Below are 20,502 nucleotides of genomic sequence, written 5' to 3'. Positions count from 1 at the left end.
AATGGGTAAATCGAGTTTACCCATTAAATGGGTTGGCTCACTTTTTGGCGAAATGGTTGAAAAAGTACCCATTAATGAGTTTTCTTTTCTTACCGTGTACGTTGCAAATAGTGCGCTGTATTCAGCTTTTTATGCGCCATAATGGCGGACGCTATAATGCAGAGTTCGTAATAAATTACCCACCCTTTTGACAACTCTGCCTACGTCAGTTTTAAGTCTTCATATATTTTAACAAAAGAAAAATATATCTGGCAACATTTGTGTTGCCAATTTTTCAGAAATCGCAAATCTGACGTTAGCAGAGAGGTTCGCATATTACGAACACGCATTATAGCGACCGCCATTATGGTGCGTAAAAAGCTGGATAGCGCATCTGATATGCTATACAGCGCACTACTTCCCACGTTAGAATATTTAAAGTCGCAGCGAAAAGTCGCGCGCAACGTAAGTCGCGATTTCGATTTAGTGCTGCGACGTTAATATAATTGTGTTTAATGATGATGCCAAAGTATGCAAGGTACATTTCTAAGCTTTCGTTTCGTGCGATCGGAGAAGTTTTGTCCCGTATTACGTCGAGACGAAATCTAAAGTTTATTCCTGAACATATATGCAATTTTTCCATGGCTTTGGAACTGCTGTACTGTAACTACAAATCAACTACTTCCCTACAACATGAGACAGTTTTCGAGGGGTTTGAGAATGAACTGATGATATTACCGAGTAATGTATTTTAATTGACCTGCAAAAGTTGTTAAAAATAATCATTCTGGCATCAACGATGTGGTACGTTCAAAAAAATTTCAACGGGTATGACGACCGTTACGAAAAGAAAAATGAGAAGCCAGCTGTCGCGTCTTGTCTTAGATTAACAACGTAATTTTTCCATGAAAAACATTGTCAGTGACTAAATGTATGGGAAAAATGCCTGAAAATGCTGTTAGGATACAAAGGCCCCCTTTTTTTATGGTGAAAATAACAAAAAATATTTTGTATTGTTCTGGACAATGATATTTAATGTAAAATTAATGTATTTAAAAAGAAAAATAAAGTTGGTGGTAATTCACCATATGAAATATCAAATTAGTTTCTACCGCTTAAGGAATTGGCTTGAATTGTATAGATCATTGCACAATACCGTCTTTTGACAGTTCTGGAAGGTAAATTCTGCAGACTTAGATTTATTTTTGATGGAACCGAAAGAGGTTTTTGTTCTCCCGTTTTTTTAAATGCTGGAAACAGTAGTATAATCGATAAAAACAATCCGAAACACCAGTATGGAATAAGTTATAATAGCAACTATTAGTATAATTGTATTTATATTCATCCATCTCATAAACAAAAACAAGCTTAAATTGCATTTTGTAGAATGTTTGGTAATTTGTGACGAATCGTCAGCTTCGTAAATGCCGCCTTATTCAGCAACTTTTGATGGACGGTTTGTAATTTTTTGCTGAGCTATCTTCTATTTTTGACGTTTCAGCGACAATGAAAAAATATCGAACACTCGTCAAGCAAATGAATTACCGAACAAATTACTGATGGCTCAGCTGTTTAAAACTCAGTAAAAAGTTTGCTGAGTCCGGTAAAAGAAAGTGTAGTTGTAGTTGTAGTTTGTAGTTGAGCTAGTAGGTTCAAAACCCACGAGTTGTCTCTGTATGTATGAGAGTGTAAAGAGATTAGCTGTTCTATTAGAAAATAAAAGTTCTGCTTGATTAATATGAAGTTTTTTGACATATTATCAATACACACAAACTCATCGTCTAATTCCAAGCAGAACAAACAAGAAGGAAACATAAAATTGATGAATAGGTAAGAACAAATTAATTTTCAATGTTGCTCCTGTCAAATGTATTTATTATATACATCATGTGATTTGTAAAGCCCACCTAAGTAGGTAGCATTCATTAGCTTTACAACGATTTATGAATATTGCGACATTTTTTTTTGAATTTTGAGAAAAATACCGAAAATACCGGGTTTTTCGCCTCTTCAATACCGGTATTTCGGTATTGAAAAAAAATCGGTTTTACCGGTTTTTGTTATTGTGATTTCAGAGAAAAATTAGAATTTTGCGCTCTAACTGACAACCGCAACTGACAACCGAAAATGACAATCTCAGACAGCACCGATAAAAATGCGACTCATGAGTCATGAACTTGTTTGTCAAAGCACTCTTAATTTACTTCAATTGAAATTGAATAGCATTGAAGCCGCCTTGATTCCTTGCCCTCGACTATGCAGCAGAGCCGCATTGATATGGTTTGCAATCAGAATGTTCTACGAATAAACTATTTATAATCCATTATTTGATGTTGCTTAAACAGTATGCAATATAATATAGTTTTCATTGACTGGTGAATGACCGCCGGTTAAAACCTCAACAAAAAAATGTGTCGATGAGATATATGGGAAAAAGACCTCTGAATTTCGTTCAGAGAATTGGAGGTACGGCTCAAGAGTTTCGTCTTCTCGAAAGAAGTCGCTTTTCTAATTTTCAGCACAATTGGACTTCGGGAAGTCGTGCGGGTAAAATTATACTTTTTTATCAATAAAAAAATGTTCGATAAAAAAATGTGATGCCAAATTCCTTAGAGATGCAATAAACGTTAAAATCTAGTGTTTTTTTTTTGTAAGATTTGGACCACTGCGACCATTATTTTGACCTTTTGTGGTAAAAAAATATGTATATATTTTTCAGCTGGGAAACTCTCTCAGCTTTAATTTATTTTTACCATTGAGGACTTTTTTCGAAAAACCGAAGCTTCTGAGCCCAATCGCTAAACGAAATTCGAAGGCCTAGTTTCCCCATAACTTCTGTTGGTTCCAGCTTGAGAATTTCTATGCTTCAGAAAATCTTTTTTTTTGAAAATTTGTTTCCTGAGTTAACATAGATGTTTTCCAGTACTGCAAAAGTGTACAGCGCATCGTTCCTATGTCTGTCTCCTGCATCTTCAAAATTGAACTTTATAGACATAGTTGTCCCATGACTTTTATTTTATATATCATAGCATTGTTGTGATAAATACATCAAATCGCCAAAAGCATGCGAACTTTAACAAACCCGTACCCGATGTTGTCGTATCATATTCACTAACCGATCTAAAAACAGGCGAAATGGTGCCCATCGCTGATGGCAATAAAGACAAACAAAAACCTAAGAAACAAATAGAAAGACTATATTTTTCGAACTGAATTTCTATTTTTAACAACGGCTTTTTCCCGTTAACACGCAAGTTCATTAAGCAGACAGTATATGAAGTAGAGAGAACGAAAATAAAGCGAACTGGAAATATATCATATTTCCAGTTCGCTTAATTTTCGTTCTCTCTACTTCATATACTGTCTGCTTAATGAAAAAGACTCAAATTAACTAATGAGGTGTAGAGAATAAAACTTATTCGGATATTTTTGTATTTCAATTACGAACATTTAACTATCCCCAGTTGAACGTGTATCGAGTGCTATTCCTTACAGCACTTTTTTACCAGTGTTTGAGATGTCTGTCAGTTGCGGGTGTTGCTTCTTCTTTTTCTTAAAAATACCCTGCATTCTATTTTTTTGTGAAAGGACAATTTACCGGTAAACCACCCTAGTGTGTACACTCAAAACAGAGAACACGCACATGCGTCGTTTTCTGGTAGCGTGTAACTATCTTCTTGCTGCACCACATGCATGACTCAAACGAAATTTTTAGTGACATCAGGAATACTGAATGTGCAAGTTTTACAAACTAATTTTTCGAGTCCGTGTTTTTTTTAATTTGCCGTTGTATAGAAGTTTCTTCAGAGTTTTGAGTTCGACCACATACATAAGACATACGTAACACTCAGGAAGAAATCTTCCAAAGAAGTTGGTACAAAATAAACTACTCGAAAGTACCAACCTCTGTAAAAAAACCTCTGTTTGAGTAGTTTATGGAGGTTGTGTACATGCGCAGCCCTGCATTTGTCTCGTTCCTACTCGAAAAATGCAGCATTGATTTTGAAAACAACTTTTTGACAGTTTCTCAAGGGATTTTGTTATGGGCTCGAGTAGAGCCGCGATGAAGAAAATTCATTCCGTTCATTTTCGTCGAGCAGTTCAAACTGGTGTTGGTACCGGGTGATGTGGGGCAAAGAGTACCAAAAAAAATCGCCAGTGTTACGTATGTCTAAGTATGTGGTTCGACCATGATGAAGTGTGTTCGAAATTGTCACCAAAGCTTTAAGCCAAAAGAAGCGCAAGTATAATAATCGCAGTACGATAGCATGATTATTATTTAAAGTTTATGAAATTCATTATTTTACGTCAAAACAAACCAAAATATTTTGTAAAACGACAATGAATACAAAAACTGTTTGCGATGAATATATTTTCGAGCAACGCGATACCGTTCTGTTATAACAACACTCATTGCAAAAAAATGCTTTTTTCCTTGGTTCAAATTCACAGTCAATGACAGCTCATTCTGGTTCATTATGACACTCATACAGCTTCGTATCCGTTTCTCCCTCCCAGGGTACCACGACCGTCTTCAACTTATCGACCAGTTTTCATCACTTTCGAGCTAAGAGATGCTTGAAAAGAACCTTGACGTAATGCCAGTTTTGCTCGAAAATTAACTACAATTATACGCCATCCACTCGTTTCGAGCTTGAATCGAAATTGAATTGTTATTGTCAAAAGTGATCGAAACGAACAAAAATCACTCGAATCAATATGCACAATGCCACCCCTGTATAGAAAAAACGTTCCTGTGTCGAAACGGTCGAAACACAGACAGTCTATTAACGAATTTCTTTATTCCACCAGCTCATCTCGTTTTGAACTGGAAGCGCACTAACTGCTGTCAAAACCCTTCTTTATTCGCTCGATTTTGACGATTTTGACCCAGTTTTGACTGCAGTCCCTATATTTACAGTCTGGCGGAAGTGGATTTGGGAACCAATTTAAACAGTTATAACGGGAACCAGTCAATGGAAACTCAATACGACTGGTTCCCGTTATAACAGTTAAAATTGGTTCCCGAATCCACTCCGCCAGACTAGTAAAACATACAGTGACTATAGTTTTGCCTGCACACAGTGAAATAAAGAAATTTGCTATATGTGTAATACAGATTTGTCTGCATATCTGGCATCCTTGGATACCTTGGAATGAATGCGGTAAATGTCAAAACTCAAACAACAATACTCTCTTTGAGGCTTCCCTCAAATGCCGACAAACGCGACAAACGCTATAGTAAACTAATTCAACCGCATTTCTCGATCATCAGACGCCATACAAAACACAAAGTATTTTGTTCGGAGGATTAATTTCAAATAGTCTAGTCAGCATTTTCTACACATTACTTTTGTGCTTACTCGAGGTTTATGAACATGTGTTAATAAGAAGAAAGAGTGAACGCAACACATTTATTTCGTAGAATATCACATTTTGTGTAATTTGGTAAGTACATTAACGCAAAGAATTTGAACTTAACAGTTTTATTAGCTTGCACAAAAGAAGAGCTCTCCAGTTGCAATAGGTATGGATGTGCGGAAAGCGAAAAGCCAGAATACCTAATTTAAAAAGCTCCGACACTAACGAGTTTGTTGCTCATCCGCAAATAATTAATACGGTAAATCATGGATGCCTGAAATTGGATGCTCTGCTTTTGACTGCCTTTGGGAGGGAAATTAATTATTATCACCAACTTTCTTTTCAACTGTGTTTTATCTTACTGATCGCATGTGTTCGGTGATATCTATTTCTTATTTTATGTAGCAACCGTCTATTTTCTGGTCTTATCATCAGTAAGCGTGACGATGAGCGAGTGGGAAGACAACGTAAGTGGTGTTTTTTGTTCGGTGACCATCTATGGTTAACAATGGATTTGTTACTCTTACAGGACGATTCTGGAAAATCTTTCAGTCAGAGTAGATATTCTGGTGGAGATGATAGTGGTTATCCTGAAAGTCGACATAGTTATCGAGGTTTGTTATAAAAACTTATAAACAGTTCTACAAGACAACTTCTTTTATTTCCAGGACGTGGTTCGCGAGGAGGACGGGGAAATTATAGCAACAGAAATAAGGAAAACGGGTTTGGCCTCAAAAATGATCATTATCCTCGAGAGGAAAAAAATGGGAATGGCAACGAAGTTAATCGTACTGGCTTCCGAGGTGGTAGAGGCGGACGGGGTAGTCGAGATGGAGGTCGCAGTGCTGTAGAAAATGGTGGAGTAAACCATAGAAATGGGGATAGGAATCGCGAAAGTGGTTTCCGTAAGCAAGAGAACAACAATGATACAGCAAATAGAGATCGAGTAAAAACTGACAAACCTAGAGAATTATATATACCGCCAGCTCCTACCGACGACGAAAAAGAAATGTTCGGGTCCGGAATTAGTTCTGGAATTAACTTTGACAAATTCGATGAAATTAAAGTTAAAGTGACTGGTGAAAATCCTCCGAAACCCATTGATTCCTTTGCTGGTTCGGGGTTGCTAGATTGTCTTTTGAGTAACGTACGAAAATCAAACTACCATAAACCCACTCCGATTCAGAAATACGCCATACCAATCATCATGGAAGGTCGAGATTTGATGGCCTGTGCGCAAACTGGATCAGGAAAAACTGCCGCATTTTTACTGCCCATGGTAAACACTTTATTAAGTGATAAGTCCAACAGACAAGCAGGAAATCCACAGATACTTATCGTCGTACCCACCCGTGAGCTAGCTCTGCAGGTAAAATGTCATCGAATGACTGAATAATCGTATTATCTGTTTTTAACATTTTAACATAATTGTTGTATTCCAGATATTCAACGAGGCGCGAAAATTTTCTGTTGGATCATTTTTAAAGACTTGTATTGCTTATGGAGGTACTGCTACTCGCCATCAAATGGATAATATTCAGAACGGTTGTCATATCCTGGTTGCAACACCAGGCCGCTTGATAGATTTTGTCGATAAACAAGCTGTGTGTTTTGATCGAATCAAATTCGTGGTATTGGATGAAGCTGATCGCATGTTGGATATGGGATTTATGTCAGACGTTGAAAGAATTATGACTAATGATACGATGCCTTCGAAAAAATCACGCCAAACCCTTATGTTTTCCGCTACATTTCCGAGTGCGATTCAGGAATTGGCGGGACAGTTCTTGAACAATTACATCTTTGCAGCTGTTGGCATTGTTGGTGGAGCGAGTGCAGACGTACAACAAACTGTTTACCAGGTAACGAAATTTCAGAAACGTAAGAAATTGCAGGAGATTTTGGAGTTGAATGATCCCAAAGGTACTTTAGTTTTCGTTGAAACAAAACGAAATGCAGATTATCTCGCTTCGCTACTATCGGAGACAACATATCCGACAACTTCGATTCATGGCGATCGGCTGCAACGTGAACGAGAGGAAGCCTTGCGAAATTTTAAATCTGGAAAAATGTATATTCTTATTGCAACATCTGTGGCCGCCCGTGGATTGGATATAAAAAATGTTCTTCATGTTATTAACTATGACATGCCCAAAAGTATCGATGATTACGTTCACCGGATTGGTCGAACGGGGCGTGTTGGTAATAAAGGACTTGCTACAAGTTTCTACGACCCGGAAGCTGATATGGCAATCGCGTCAGATTTATTGAAGATTCTCACCCAAGCTGGCCAAGAAGTGCCTGTCTTTCTTCAAGGTATCTCTAGTAGTTCTTCGTTTGGCGGACCGAGTCAATTTGGAGGTCAAGATATTCGAGATAGGGATGGTGAAGGGTCCAGACTGGATGCAATGCCGAATCAGCTGGAGCCAGAAGAAAGTTGGGGCTAAACTAGTAACACAGAAGTGTGTTGTAGGTTGAACAATATTTTGTTTAAAATGAAATCCTTATATTGTGTTACATTTCAAATTTTATGCCGTTCTTATAAAGAATGCAATGCCTGCTTAACATTATTTGAAGAAGAAAAAAGCTTGATTATGAAATCAATAGGAAAAACGAATTTAATTACAAAATCTTAGAAATGATATACTATTGTTAATAATCCGAAATTTCCTTAACGATGACAGTATAATTGAACAAGCTCAAAAACTTTTAACTCGATGCGATTATGGTGTAATATTCCCTCGATTTCGAATAATAAACTATTGAGGCTAAGATGCCATATTACAAAAAACGAGTAGATTCGAGACGTATTGATTGCTTTAATGAGCCTGCCTCATTTTGTAGCTGGCTGATAAGAAAAAACTTTGGAAATTTGTTACAGCGAAGATCGAGTTTTTGCCTAACCATAAATTAATTGGTCTCAACTAAGATTCTTTTCCTGTATGGACTTCTTCACTGCGACCAGAACCGTTGTTGATCTATTGTGAGATATGCCCTAGTGTTTGCCGCACTTCTTTTATTAGCAATATACGCCTATTGAGAAGTGGGCATGCTTTTTATTATTTTATCAGTGCTTGTGGTGTGTGTGTAATGTGATTTTTACTCGTCCTTTCACACATCTTCTTTTTGACAAATATCACCAATTATAATTCCTTGGAGAAGTTTCGTCGTGCGTCCCCTTCTGGCCAGTTTTATTGATAAGAGGGACTTAGTTTTGTTAAGAGGAAGTCACGCAAAGGTAAAATAGATTTCAGCGTAAAGAAAGGGTAAGTGGTGGGGGAAAGCTTTAGAATACCCCCTTGCTTAGATCCTTTTCGACACCAATTGCCTGACTCTACTAAGATACGAACCCACGACTATCCCGCTTGACAAAGCGGACTCTGTAACCTTGCAGCTACGCAGCTTCATACCGTTTACGATAAACAATTGCCCTCCAGAGGAGCATCGCGCAGGAAGGTACAAAAGTTACTCAGTAACTATGTATAACAAATTCCTGGCAGCTTAGAAACCTTTTTTTAATTTTTAAACTGTTGGAACCCAATATGGTTTGCAACTGTCACGGACTTTGTGTTCATTGAAGCTAAAATAGAACACGTCTTGTTAGCTTGGTTGTAAAACATGATCTGTCGTATATTTCTCCTTAACTCCTTTATACCTTTACATGCTCAGATGTTCTAATCTGGATCTCATTCTCATTTGATCTCTCACTCTCTAGTGAGATTTAGACGAGTTCACTACAGAAGCATCGACATGATGGCTGTGAGCGGGCCTGGCACTACTCCGGACAATCTAGTTCGGAGGATGTGCGACAACCCGGACATCTGGAACGCGGTCTGTGTGGCCGCCTCTCAGATTGTCCTGGAGCTGCAACGTGTGTGGCGGGTCAACCACCAACACGGCAGTGGTAGCTAATTACCAGTCACCAGGTAGTTAGCTAGGAGGTTATAAGAGTAAAGAGGGTGCATCACGCACAAAAGCCACTCCCCGACGTAATACTTAACCGTCGTTCCGGGAAGACCAGGGCTGGAGACTGGAGGGGTTCTCACCCTGGATGGCAACTACTGGCAAGGCACATCGCATTTTGTTCCCCCACGAAGGAAATCAACTTCCCCAAAGAGCTGCTGCTGATGTGGTACCCACGTTGGCGAATTCGTCCAACGTCCCCCAGCTAAAAAAGGCATTTTTTCAATGCAAATCTTACTACTGAACGAAGTTCGAAAGCTAAATTTTTCTTATACATTCCATTGGCCCCCTGTTATTGATGCGCCATCGATTTTTTGAAAAATTTTGTTCAGGTGTCAGTAGGTCGCCCTCCATCTGGCTACGCCTCTAACACCCCCGATCCTTTTCTTTTCCGCACTACCCACTCAGGAAAATAGTGTGACGCCGGCCCTGACGTCTAGCCAGCCTAACTAGGTGGTCTTATTTGTTTTTTTTTTTTAGTTCAGTTTAATCTTTTATATTCGTTTATCTAAGATTATCTATTTTAGACGTTAATTATAACTGTTCAATCAATCAGACATTCAACAAAGAAACATTAAATGACAGCTTTGAATCTGTACATTTGGCGTTTGAGACTTGTTGGCCATCCCTAGCTGGCCGCGCACTCACGATCCAGTGTGCCCCTCGATTGATCGAGCGAGATCGATTTACCACGATCGCTTGTGACGGATGACTGACAAGCCGGTAGGTCTGTCATCGGCTGGGTAAGTGACAATAGAGAGTAACAATCTAAAAGCCGATATAACGTGTGCTTGCAGCTCTACCACGAAATATATTGTTCTTAAATACTATTACCTAAATACTTGCGTGAAATTAAACATCTAAATAATTAAAACTAATTAGATTAAACTTACCTAGTGAGTATTCCTACTTAAAATTATATTACATCTATACTTAATATAAAAATCGTTATTATAGAGTGCTTATAGAGATAGCCAACCTTAAACATAACCTAGAAGAATCTCTGTTATCTGATTCTAAAAATACGGTTAAAATTATAAGAGGGACTAAACGTGAGTACAACTAAACTTAATAGCCTAATGATCACCTTATTAAAAACTAAAATCTTCACCAATAAACATCAGATAGAAATAAAATGAAAACTTATGTAGATTTAGGTTATACACGATACACAGTTAAACAGATTAAAATAGGCAACAATGTACTATAATATGCAATTTATTTCAGGAAAATTATAATATCCCCAAGACATGGTATGACTACGTGTTTGATATTATAATTACGGAAGAAACTCCCCTCAGTCCGTTGCCACTCGCAACATTTTATAACTCCGTTTACGCGAACGAATCGAATTATGTACGGTACCCGTAGCAGGTCGTCTGCGAACGACCAACAGTCAAGTGGTGATAAAAATGGTGAGGATGAGGTGGTCACAGTGGATGATAGGGTTAAAAAGTCTGCAAATGCAATGAACAAAGAGAGTTCGTGCCAATTTTGCTACGATCCTGACACTATGGACATGGTCCAATGCGATGATTGCGATATGTGGAGCCACTTTGCGTGTGTGGGCGTCACACAGGAAGTCGAAAATCAAAGCTGGGTTTGTCACAAATGCCAAACTGCCAAGGACACCCAGCAACACTCGACAACGAGTCATCGAAGAGGATTGGTCAGCCTCGAAGTTAGTGCAATTGAAGAAAGACTGCTTAACCCCAAACCATCATCGGTAGATCGTAACCCCCAAAAACAACAGCGCAGCAACATACCGAAGGTGGGGGTTGTCTCTGCTAGTGAGGAAGGTCACTCCGCGAAGGCGCAGCAATCCAACCAAAAACCTGCATCTTCCAACGCATCGTTACAGACACTATTGAAGTTGCAGTTGATGAAGTTAGAGGAGGAACGTGCTTTTGAGGAAGAGCAAGCCAGAAAACATCGTGACTACCTGAAAGAGAAGTACGCATTATTGGAACAAATGTCAAACCATACCTGCTCGAACCGCGAACCGCAGCGGACGAGTGCGAAACTGGGTGAAAGAGGTTAACGGTTTTGTGATTGCCGGGAATCTAGCTGACGGTGCAACAGAACCATTCATTCCTAAAGGACATTCTACTATCAACGGTGGAAAATCCGCAGCTGAACATCACAATGGCGGTGGCAGAAGTGATATGAATAGTGCACACAGAAATAAAATCACCCACAACCCCCACAACGGAGTATCACAATTTACGCTCGCGTGGACCGCAGTTAGTGAATCCGAACAGTACTCCACTATATGGTGAGAGAAGCTCGGATCGCATACCAGCCAAAGACTACCAGACCAGAGCCGGAACATTCGTGCATGCACCCCAAGGAGTTTGGAACAATCAACCGAACCAGTCCGTGGCTCATCAAAGCAACGCTTCGCAGTTTCATGGCATCGGCAATCATCCATCACAGCTCCAACAACCTACGTGGCACAACACTTCTCCCCCCTCACACATTCAACTGGCCTCTCGGCAAGCCGTATCAAAAGATCTTCCTCTCTTCTCCGGAAATCCTGAGGACTGGCCGACCTTCGTTTCAACTTTTGAAAGTACGACCGCAATATGCGGTTATTCAAATGAAGAAAATATGATCCGACTACAAAGGTGCCTTAAAGGAAAGGCGTACGAGGCCGTTAAGAGTTGCTTAATGCACCCGACAAACGTGACCAATGTTATGAACACACTAAGAGTGCTCTACGGTCAGCCTGAAGCAATTATTCACTCCCTGATCGTGAAAATAAACACAATTCCAACGACCAAAGAAGATAAGCCAGAGCTGTTGGTTGACCTTGCTGTTAAAGTACAGAACTTCTGCGCAACTGTCGATGCATGTGGCTTAGAGGATTATATGTATAACGTCTCCTTTCTCCACCAACTGGTGAACAAACTGCCTGCGACATTGAAACTGGAGTGGGCTCGACATCGCTTAACTCTTCCAAGGGTCAACCTGGCGACATTCGGAGAATGGATATTTTCACTTGCGGAGGCTGCTAGTATTTTAACAATACCAACTGAACTGCAGCAACATAACCCAACAAAAACTTTTATAAATTCGTCAAAAAAGACCAGCACCTACTTACACACGCACTCCGAACTCCCCATTGGAAATGAAGATGCTTCGAAATCCAGCAAAGAAAGCTCTTGGAAGAAACCAACTAATAACGACAACTGCCCAGTTTGCAATGGGAAATGTAAGTCAGTATCGAACTGCAAGCGCTTCCTTCAGTTTTCTCGAGACGATAGGTGGGCCGCCGTGAGGGAATTCACACTTTGTCGTCGATGTCTCACTCGTCACGAAAGAAAATGCGATACGAAACCGTGTGGAAAAGCTGGTTGCACTTTTTACCATCACGAGTTGCTCCATAACGAAATTCCAAAACTGTACATCATAAAACTCTACACCTACAGTGCACCCTGGCACTTCACCGGCCGGACCCAGCAATGTACATGGGTGCAACACACATCAGTCGGCTCCAAATGCTGTACTGCTCCGCTATCTTCCGGTTACTCTGTACGGAAATGGGAAATCTACCCGAACGTACGCCTTTCTGGACGAAGGTTCAGCCATTACTCTGATAGATCAAGAGCTAGCTGATCAACTGGAGGTGGAGGGTCCGATCAATCTACTCTGCTTGCGGTGGACAGGAGGTACCGAACGAAACGAGGCGAGCTCGTGCACAGTAAACGTGAAAATTGCTGGAATTCAGTCACCTGCTAAACAATTTCAACTCAATGGAGTTCGCACAGTAAAAGAGCTGATGCTGCCGTTCCAGTCTCTTAATATGGAGGAGATAGCCCTACAATATCCACACTGCCGGAATCTGCCGATCGAGTCTTATTCAAATGTGCGCCCTCGGATTCTTATCGATCTAAAGCACGCTCGAGTGAGCCTAGTGCTGAAAAGCAAGGAAGGAAGCCTGGACCAACCTATCGCCGTCAAAACTAGACTGGGATGGACAATCTGCGGAGGATGCGGCACTAAAGATACATCAAACTTCGTTCACTACGCCTTCCACGTCTGTGAATGCAGGCATCAAACTGACGAAGATGTACACCAAATGGTCAAGGGATATTTTGCCATAGACAGTCTTGGCATCATGAAATTAAATAAAGATCCGCTATCAACAGAAGACCAAAGAGCTATCTCACTCCTCCAAACACTGACTAAGTACAACGGAGAACGATATGAGACCGGCCTACTTTGGCGTTACGATGGCGTCCGCTTACCAGATAGCAAGGAAATGGCTCTGCGCAGATACCTGAGCCTCGAGAAGCGAATGCAGAAAAGTCCAGAGCTGGGCAATGCTCTGCAGAAGCTAATGTCTGAGTACTTGGCTAAAAGGTATGTGCGCAAACTGTCGGAGAAGGAACTTAACAGGCCTTACCCAAGGGTGTGGTATTTGCCAATATTCCCCGTTTTTAACCCCAATAAACCGGGTAAAATTAGAATTGTATGGGACGGAGCCGCAAAGTCTTTTGGAGTGTTTCTAAATTCAGCGCTGCTTACAGGTCCCGATCAGCTATGCTCTCTATTCGCATTACTGCTGCAATTCCGCGAATTTCGTGTAGGTCTCACGGGCGACATCAAGGAAATGTTCCACCAGATTCGCATGCGTTAGGAAGACCAACAATGTCTACGATTCTTCTGGAAAGACGAGGCTGGTGAAACTCAGGTCTACGTAATGAATGTGATGTCGTTTGGCGCTAGCTGCTCCCCGGCCAGTGCTCAGTACGTGAAGAACATCAACGCAGATAGATTCACAGAAGAGTTTCCAGAGGCCGTTGAAGTTATTAAGAAGCGACACTACGTGGATGATGCGATGTTCAGTGTCGAAACACCTGAGCATGCAATTCGCCTGGCGCAAGAAGTCAGACAGTTACACTCTGCCGGCGGATTTGAGATAAGAAACTGGGTGAGCAACTCTCAACAAGTGCTAGCCGTGTTAAACGAAAGCAATACATCGGAGAAAAATATGGATCTGTCGGTTGGGCTAATGGCTACAGAAAAGGTGCTAGGAATGTGGTGGTGCACATCATCGGACGAATTTGTGTACAAAATTGGATGGAATCGTTATAACCCTGATCTGCTCACTGGCCGTCGTCGACCCACAAAGCGCCAAATGCTCCAGGTCCTAATGACGACTTTTGATCCTCTTGGGTTAATCTCACACTTTCTCATGTATTTGAAAGTCCTTTTACAAGAAGTCTGGCGTGCAAACGTACAATGGGATGAAGAAATTCCCAATCCCTTGTTCGAGAAATGGAGAACATGGCTACTAGTCTTGCCTAAGGTAGAAAGCGTTAGAATCTCACGGTGTCTTCGTACTTCGACGATTCACAGCGACTGCGAAGTACAACTGCATCTTTTCGTAGATGCAAGCGAAAATGGAGTAGCCGCCGCTTCGTTTCTACGATTTGAACGCGAAGGCCATGTCTGCTGCTCTTTAGTTGCCGCAAAAACCAGGGTAGCTCCTTTGAGATATCACTCCATCCCGCGACTAGAATTGCAGGCCGCCCTTATAGGAGCTAGACTAGCACGAACAGTCACACAATCCCTTTCAACTCAGGTTCATTGCAAATCCTACTGGACTGACTCTCGCGGTGTCCTCAGCTGGATTAACTCAGACCACCGTCGTTATAGCACGTTTGTGGCGTGTCGAGTTAGCGAAATTCTCGACCTCACAGAAGCACCTGATTGGCGTTGGGTGCCGTCCAAACTGAATGTAGCAGATGACGGCACCAAGTGGGAGACGGAGCCAAATATGACCCAAGAATCCATATGGTTTAGAGGCCCAGAATTTCTCTACCTCAGTGAAAAGGAATGGCCCAAGGATTCCTCGAAGTCAACGCATACAGACAATGAACTGCAACCTTCTTTCATGGCACATCATCACTCCCCTAAAACCACCCTCGTTATCTCAGCCTTTCTGGGCTGGAGTGGGCTACGCAATGCGGTAGCTTACGCCCAGCGCTTTATCGCAAACTGCAAACGCAAGCAATAGAAAGCCAAACGCAAGCAATAGAAAGCCCAAATCAAAAGAGCCACTGTCCAGAGGTGAACTCTATGCAGCTGAAGGTTTTCTGTTTTGTTTAGCTCAGCAAGAAGGTTACACCGATGAGATGATCATACTAACCAATAATCGCAGTGACCAAACAAAGACACTCCCGAGAAGCAGCCCACTTTATAAATTGTCACCATGGATTGACGATCGCGGAGTGATGCGGATGCGCAGTCGAATATCCGCCTGTCACTATGCTACCGAAGAAACTAAGAGCCCAGTAATTCTCCCGAAACACCCTGTGACCACCCTGATAATTACCCACTATCATGAAAAATTTCACCATCAGAACCACGCAGCCATAGTGAACGAACTGCGTCAACGATTCGTGATTCCTCGCATTCGCGTTCAGTATACGGCTGCAAGAAAGAGCTGCCAGCGATGTAAAAATGAATCCGCGATCCCCCAACCTCCAATCATGGCAGACCTTCCAGTGGAACGACTTGCTGCCTACACATTGCCCTTCACCCACGTTGGGGTGGACTACTTTGGTCCCATGGAAGTTGTAATCGGAAGAAGAGCGGAGAAGAGGTGGGGAATGATCGTTGTGTGTCAAACAACACGAGCAATCCACATTGAGTTGGTGAACTCGCTGAGCACCGATTCGTGCATAATCGCGCTGCGAAACTTCATGAGCTGACGCGAAACTCCCAGGACCATTCGGAGCGACCGGGGAACCAACTTTATTGGTGCAAGTCGAGAACTCAAAAAGCTGTATGAGACAGTTGATTACGACAAGACTAGTTGGCATTTCAATCCGCCTCTGGCTGCCCATATGGGTGGTAGTTGGGAGCGCCTAATTCGAAGTGTGAAGAAAAACCTGACTGCCATTTCCCCTTCACGAAAGCTGTCCGAAGAAGTACTGAGAAGCTTGCTCATGGAAGTCAAAATGACGCTTAACTCTCGACCGCTTACGTATGTGCCAATCGACAATGAATCGTCACCAGCACTTACGCCCAACCATTTTCTGTTGGGTTCCTCCGACGGCACGAAGCCATTCACCTTATTGGATGACAGCGGAGTTTTCCTCAAGCAAAACTGGCGTACATCTCAAGCATTGGCCAACCAGTTCTGGAAGCGCTGGTTATCCGACTACCTACCTGAAATTACCAAACGGACAAAATGGTACGTCGATTCGAAGCCGATTGCTCTAGACGACGTGGTGGTTATCGTAGATCCCAACCTGCCTAGAAACTGTTGGCCGAAAGGTAGGGTCATTGCTACACACCCTAGCAAAGACGGTCGTATCCGATCAGCTACGGTAAAAACAAGAAGCGGCATCTATGATCGACCCGTGACTAAACTGGCTGTTCTGGACGTTCGATGCGGAGAGGAGCAAACCTACCAGTGGAATGGTTTACCCGGGGGCTGCTAGCTGGCCGCGCACTCACGATCCAGTGTGCCCTTCGATTGATCGAGCGAGATCGATTTAACACGATCGCTTGTGACGGATGACTGACAAGACGGTAGGTCTGTCATCGGCTGGGTAAGTGACAATAAAGAGTAACAATCTAAAAGCCGATATAACGTGTGCTTGCAGCTCTACCACGAAATATATTGTTCTTAAATACTATTACTTAAATACTTGCGTGAAATTAAACATCTAAATACTTAAAACTAATTAGATTAAACTTACCTAGTGAGTATTCCTACTTAAAATTATAGTACATCTATACTTAATATAAAAATCGTTATTATAGAGTGCTTATAGAGATAGCCAACCTTAAACATAACCTAGAAGAATCTCTGTTATCTGATTCTAAAAATACGGTTAAAATTATAAGAGGGACTAAACGTGAGTACAACTAAACTTAATAGCCTAATGATCACCTTATTAAAAACAAATCTTCACCAATAAACATCAGATAGAAATAAAATGAAAACTTATGTAGATTTAGGTTATACACGATACACAGTTAAACAGATTAAAATAGGCAACAATGTACTACAATATGCAATTTATTTCAGGAAAATTATAATATCCGCAAGACATGGTATGACTACGTGTTTGATATTATAATTACGGAAGAAACTCCCCTCAGTCCGTTGCCACTCGCAACAAGACTTTTTCCGATGAAACATTAAAAGCTTCACCTGCCGGAACGTGCGCCTGGCACTCAATGTTATTAGTTGGTTTTGAAGCTGTTTGTAAAACATAGAAACATTTTTCACGTGCTCGATCGGAGCATTGCGTCTTCGTTCCGGCCCGCATAACCCCGTGGTCGTGTTTTGTTGATATTCGCGTGAGTGTCCCAGCCTTGACAGCCGGCTTCGGAAGGCGCAGACGCATTTTACGCCTGAATTTATACAAGGAGTACTCACCCACAGGGTTCGGTTTGAAATTCTCATTCGTGTGACAAACTCGCAGGCGTACGGTCCGTGTTTTTCCAGATTATGTGCGTACTTTCTTTCTTACAAATGAAAAATTTTCATTTCCCGGTGGGTGGAGTGTGAGCGAAGGATTTTTACCCATCGACTAGCCTTTGCTGTAGTGCGAATAATTACACTAATTTTTGTCGTTTTACCAAGTTGTTGGATAGTCGATTAGGTCAAACCGCGTGATTTGCAGATTACATTTGGTCGAGATAACTTAGGAGGTAGTTTCGTAATCAACCGGATAATAATAAAATACGGCGCAATCGATTAGTGTCAGTGTTCTGTGAAAAGTTTCTTTGTTGAAAATTGTAATCCTCATCCGTACTTATTTGATTTTAATACGCAATGTTCAGTGTACTATTTAAAGCTATGTGAAAATAAAGCAGAGCAAATAGTTGCAGAAGAAATAAATAAGTAGCAATGTCCTGAAACCTACGTTTGAGTTCTGACGTAAGTTGTACGGAGGTGCTGAAGGAAGATAATCGCTCGCTTGTATTTTTTGATACGGTGCGGCGACGCTGGCTAGAAAGGAATATTGAGTGGGTAGAAGGAGTTGATTCTACAAGCATTTACCCAAAACCGAAAAGGGTCACGGAAAAGTGTAGCGAACGGAAAAGCGTCATGAGCGGTACACTACTGTGATACACCGAATGATTAATGGATAGGGTTTGTGTGCGTTTGTTAAAATGGTATGAAAGCATAGCGCAGTGTACAGTGTCATTAGCAATCTCTGACAATACAACCGATTGTTCGTTACTTCGCATTATATATTAAACGTACAATTAACAATGCAATATGTAACGGAAAGCTAACTTGTGATTAAGTATTGACGGGCATGCTTATGGGACATCGTTGAAAATATGACCCAATATGTCACACCGACTATTTTGTATCAACAACTGTGTAATATTTTAAAGCACCGATGTGAGTATCGGCCACTTTAATAAAGGATTGACACCGATCGACGTAATCGCAAAGCATATCGTGTCGTTATGGATCAACATCCGTTGTTGCTAACCAACGAAAGCATTCACGATAGTGGCATAATTGAGGATGTACACCAGGAATCGGAGGATACCGGAAACGAAGAATATGGTGATGAGAGTAATTTGGAATCCAATTTGCGACGTAGAAGAGGAAAAATCATTTCTTGCGTAGAAAATGGTAAACTTGCAATTTGATGTTTCATTAAGACACGAAACCAGTAGGAAAATAAATGACTTAATTGGGATAATTTAATGCTAGATCAAATAAAAATGTTTCAACTTACTTAATAACATAAGGATGCTGTTCCCAAAAGATCGATGCGAAACATGTGACTAAGTTTTTCAAAAGATCTGAAAAAAAAACATGACAAGCTTTGTTAAATTTAATTGACGGGTGACAACTGAAAATTTGGGTTTTTTGTCTATAGCAGTAAAATAACGTGGACGAACTTGAAGAAAAACTGACTTACTTCATATGAAAATACATTCATTATGAACAAAAAAAAAAGAACATTTGAGAAATGTCCATTACCGGCCTTCCGACGAAGCTGTCGGAACAACAGCATTGTAAGGCTTTGTCGGAACAAAAGCATTGTACGGCTTTTGTAAATGGAGTCGAGTGTTTGTTCAGGAAAGTTAATGTTTTTCGACATAATGTGATGTATTTTATCTGGTTAAACAGGGTGGCGAAAAAAATTTCACAAATAAATTTCCTGATATTCCCTGAATATTACATTATTTTCCCTGATCAGGGTGGCGACTCAATTTCCAAAAATAAATTCCCTGATTTTCCCTGATGTTCCTAATTTTTTTCCCTGATTATTCAAATTTATTTTAAACTGATTTAAGTTACGACTGTCATAGGTTTTTCAACCTAAATCTACTGAAAAGGATCAGACTTGAACTGATTCCTGCTAAAATTCTCACCAGTAATTGAAACAGTTTAGCTTCGCTTTTGCTAGCTTGAATCTTGACCAAAATATTTTTTGTTCAGAAACCGCATTACACTCGATGACAAAAGTGAAAAAAAGTTGTCCTTAAGCTCAAATTAGTACTCTAGAAATATTATAGCTTTTTAACCTGTTCAATTTGGTGACCGTGGTAAATGCAGAAGTGCTTTAAAAGTGCTCACCGTGTTCATCGTTTTTCCGTTCACTTACGGGAAAATTTTATTGAAGTTTCTGAAGACTTGAGGCATTACCGAAACGTCTAGGGGCACCAAAATTCACAGGAACAGTGCTATCAATTAACTATTTCGAGACACACCTGCTTTGACAAGAAAACCAGTCAGATTTGGAATTTTGGTTGGATCAGTTGAATAATTGTTTTAAAATCTTGACTGTAAAAAGTAGAAAATTAGAAATTAACAATTTCGCAGTCAAACCTTTATGCTAAACACTGTCGAATGCTTTTTCTATGTAAAGGAGAGCAGTTCCACTTGAATAACCTTCAGATTCATTAGCGCGTATCATCAGAAATTGATTGGTCGACAACTTGAAACCTCGGCTTGTTATCCGGTTTTAAAATTTGAGTACTTTTGGCATTTTTCCATAATTTGGCAAAATGATCATTTTAAAACAGTTTCTGAGAATTTCTCAAGAACTTTAACTGCTTTTATACTTCTGAAAATTTTAATGATAGATTCAATCTCATTTAAGTTAGTTTTAATTAATTCTGCTGGCAAAAATTTCGGGGTAGAAATTTGATAAAATTAACGTGTGACTTCGTCTTTAATTGGACTCACTATATTTCGAG

At 40.6% G+C, this 20,502-nt stretch overlaps 3 protein-coding genes across 8 annotated transcripts in view; all 3 read left to right on the top strand.

Moving 5' to 3' along the window:
* Positions 1-5,155: 5,155 nt before the first annotated feature.
* LOC129727409 (ATP-dependent RNA helicase vasa-like) lies at positions 5,156-7,982 on the top strand. The gene is made up of 5 exons (XM_055685234.1): positions 5,156-5,427; positions 5,746-5,807; positions 5,870-5,954; positions 6,009-6,709; positions 6,783-7,982. The coding sequence occupies exons 2-5, from the start codon at positions 5,787-5,789 to the stop codon at positions 7,785-7,787; spliced, it is 1,812 nt and encodes a 603-aa protein (XP_055541209.1). The 5' UTR covers positions 5,156-5,427; positions 5,746-5,786; the 3' UTR covers positions 7,788-7,982.
* Positions 7,983-14,008: 6,026 nt separating this feature from the next.
* Positions 14,009-15,328, top strand: LOC129728487 (uncharacterized). Its single transcript, XM_055686934.1, has one exon. It carries the CDS (start codon positions 14,009-14,011, stop codon positions 15,326-15,328), a length of 1,320 nt encoding a protein of 439 aa, XP_055542909.1.
* A 2,418-nt stretch (positions 15,329-17,746) lies between these two features.
* LOC129732798 (anoctamin-8) overlaps positions 17,747-20,502 on the top strand; it is a 77,843-nt gene continuing 75,087 nt past the window's right edge. For all 6 annotated transcript variants that reach the window (XM_055694061.1, XM_055694058.1, XM_055694057.1 and 3 more), the window contains exon 1: positions 17,747-18,925. In XM_055694061.1, coding sequence (XP_055550036.1) covers positions 18,754-18,925 — 172 coding nt within the window. In that variant the 5' untranslated portion in view covers positions 17,747-18,753. The remainder of the gene's footprint in view (positions 18,926-20,502) is intronic.

The sequence above is a fragment of the Wyeomyia smithii genome, chromosome 3 (assembly GCF_029784165.1).
Source record: "Wyeomyia smithii strain HCP4-BCI-WySm-NY-G18 chromosome 3, ASM2978416v1, whole genome shotgun sequence".
In the NCBI taxonomy this organism is placed as follows: Eukaryota; Metazoa; Arthropoda; class Insecta; order Diptera; family Culicidae; genus Wyeomyia; species Wyeomyia smithii.
The sequence above is the reverse complement of the archived record's forward strand: the minus strand, read 5'-3'. Positions and strand labels throughout refer to the sequence as shown.

What these genes read in the sequence shown, in the direction of transcription:
- LOC129727409 (XM_055685234.1), top strand. Translation starts at nt 5,787, where the DNA reads ATGAGCGAGTGGGAAGACAAC. An exon ending in TGAGCGAGTGGGAAGACAAC is followed by an intron (nt 5,808 to 5,869) that starts GTAAGTGGTGTT and finishes TTACTCTTACAG; the next exon opens with GACGATTCTGGAAAATCTTT. An exon ending in AAGTCGACATAGTTATCGAG is followed by an intron (nt 5,955 to 6,008) that starts GTTTGTTATAAA and finishes TTTTATTTCCAG; the next exon opens with GACGTGGTTCGCGAGGAGGA.
- LOC129728487 (XM_055686934.1), top strand. Translation starts at nt 14,009, where the DNA reads ATGAATGTGATGTCGTTTGGCGCTAGCTGCTCCCCGGCCAGTGCTCAG.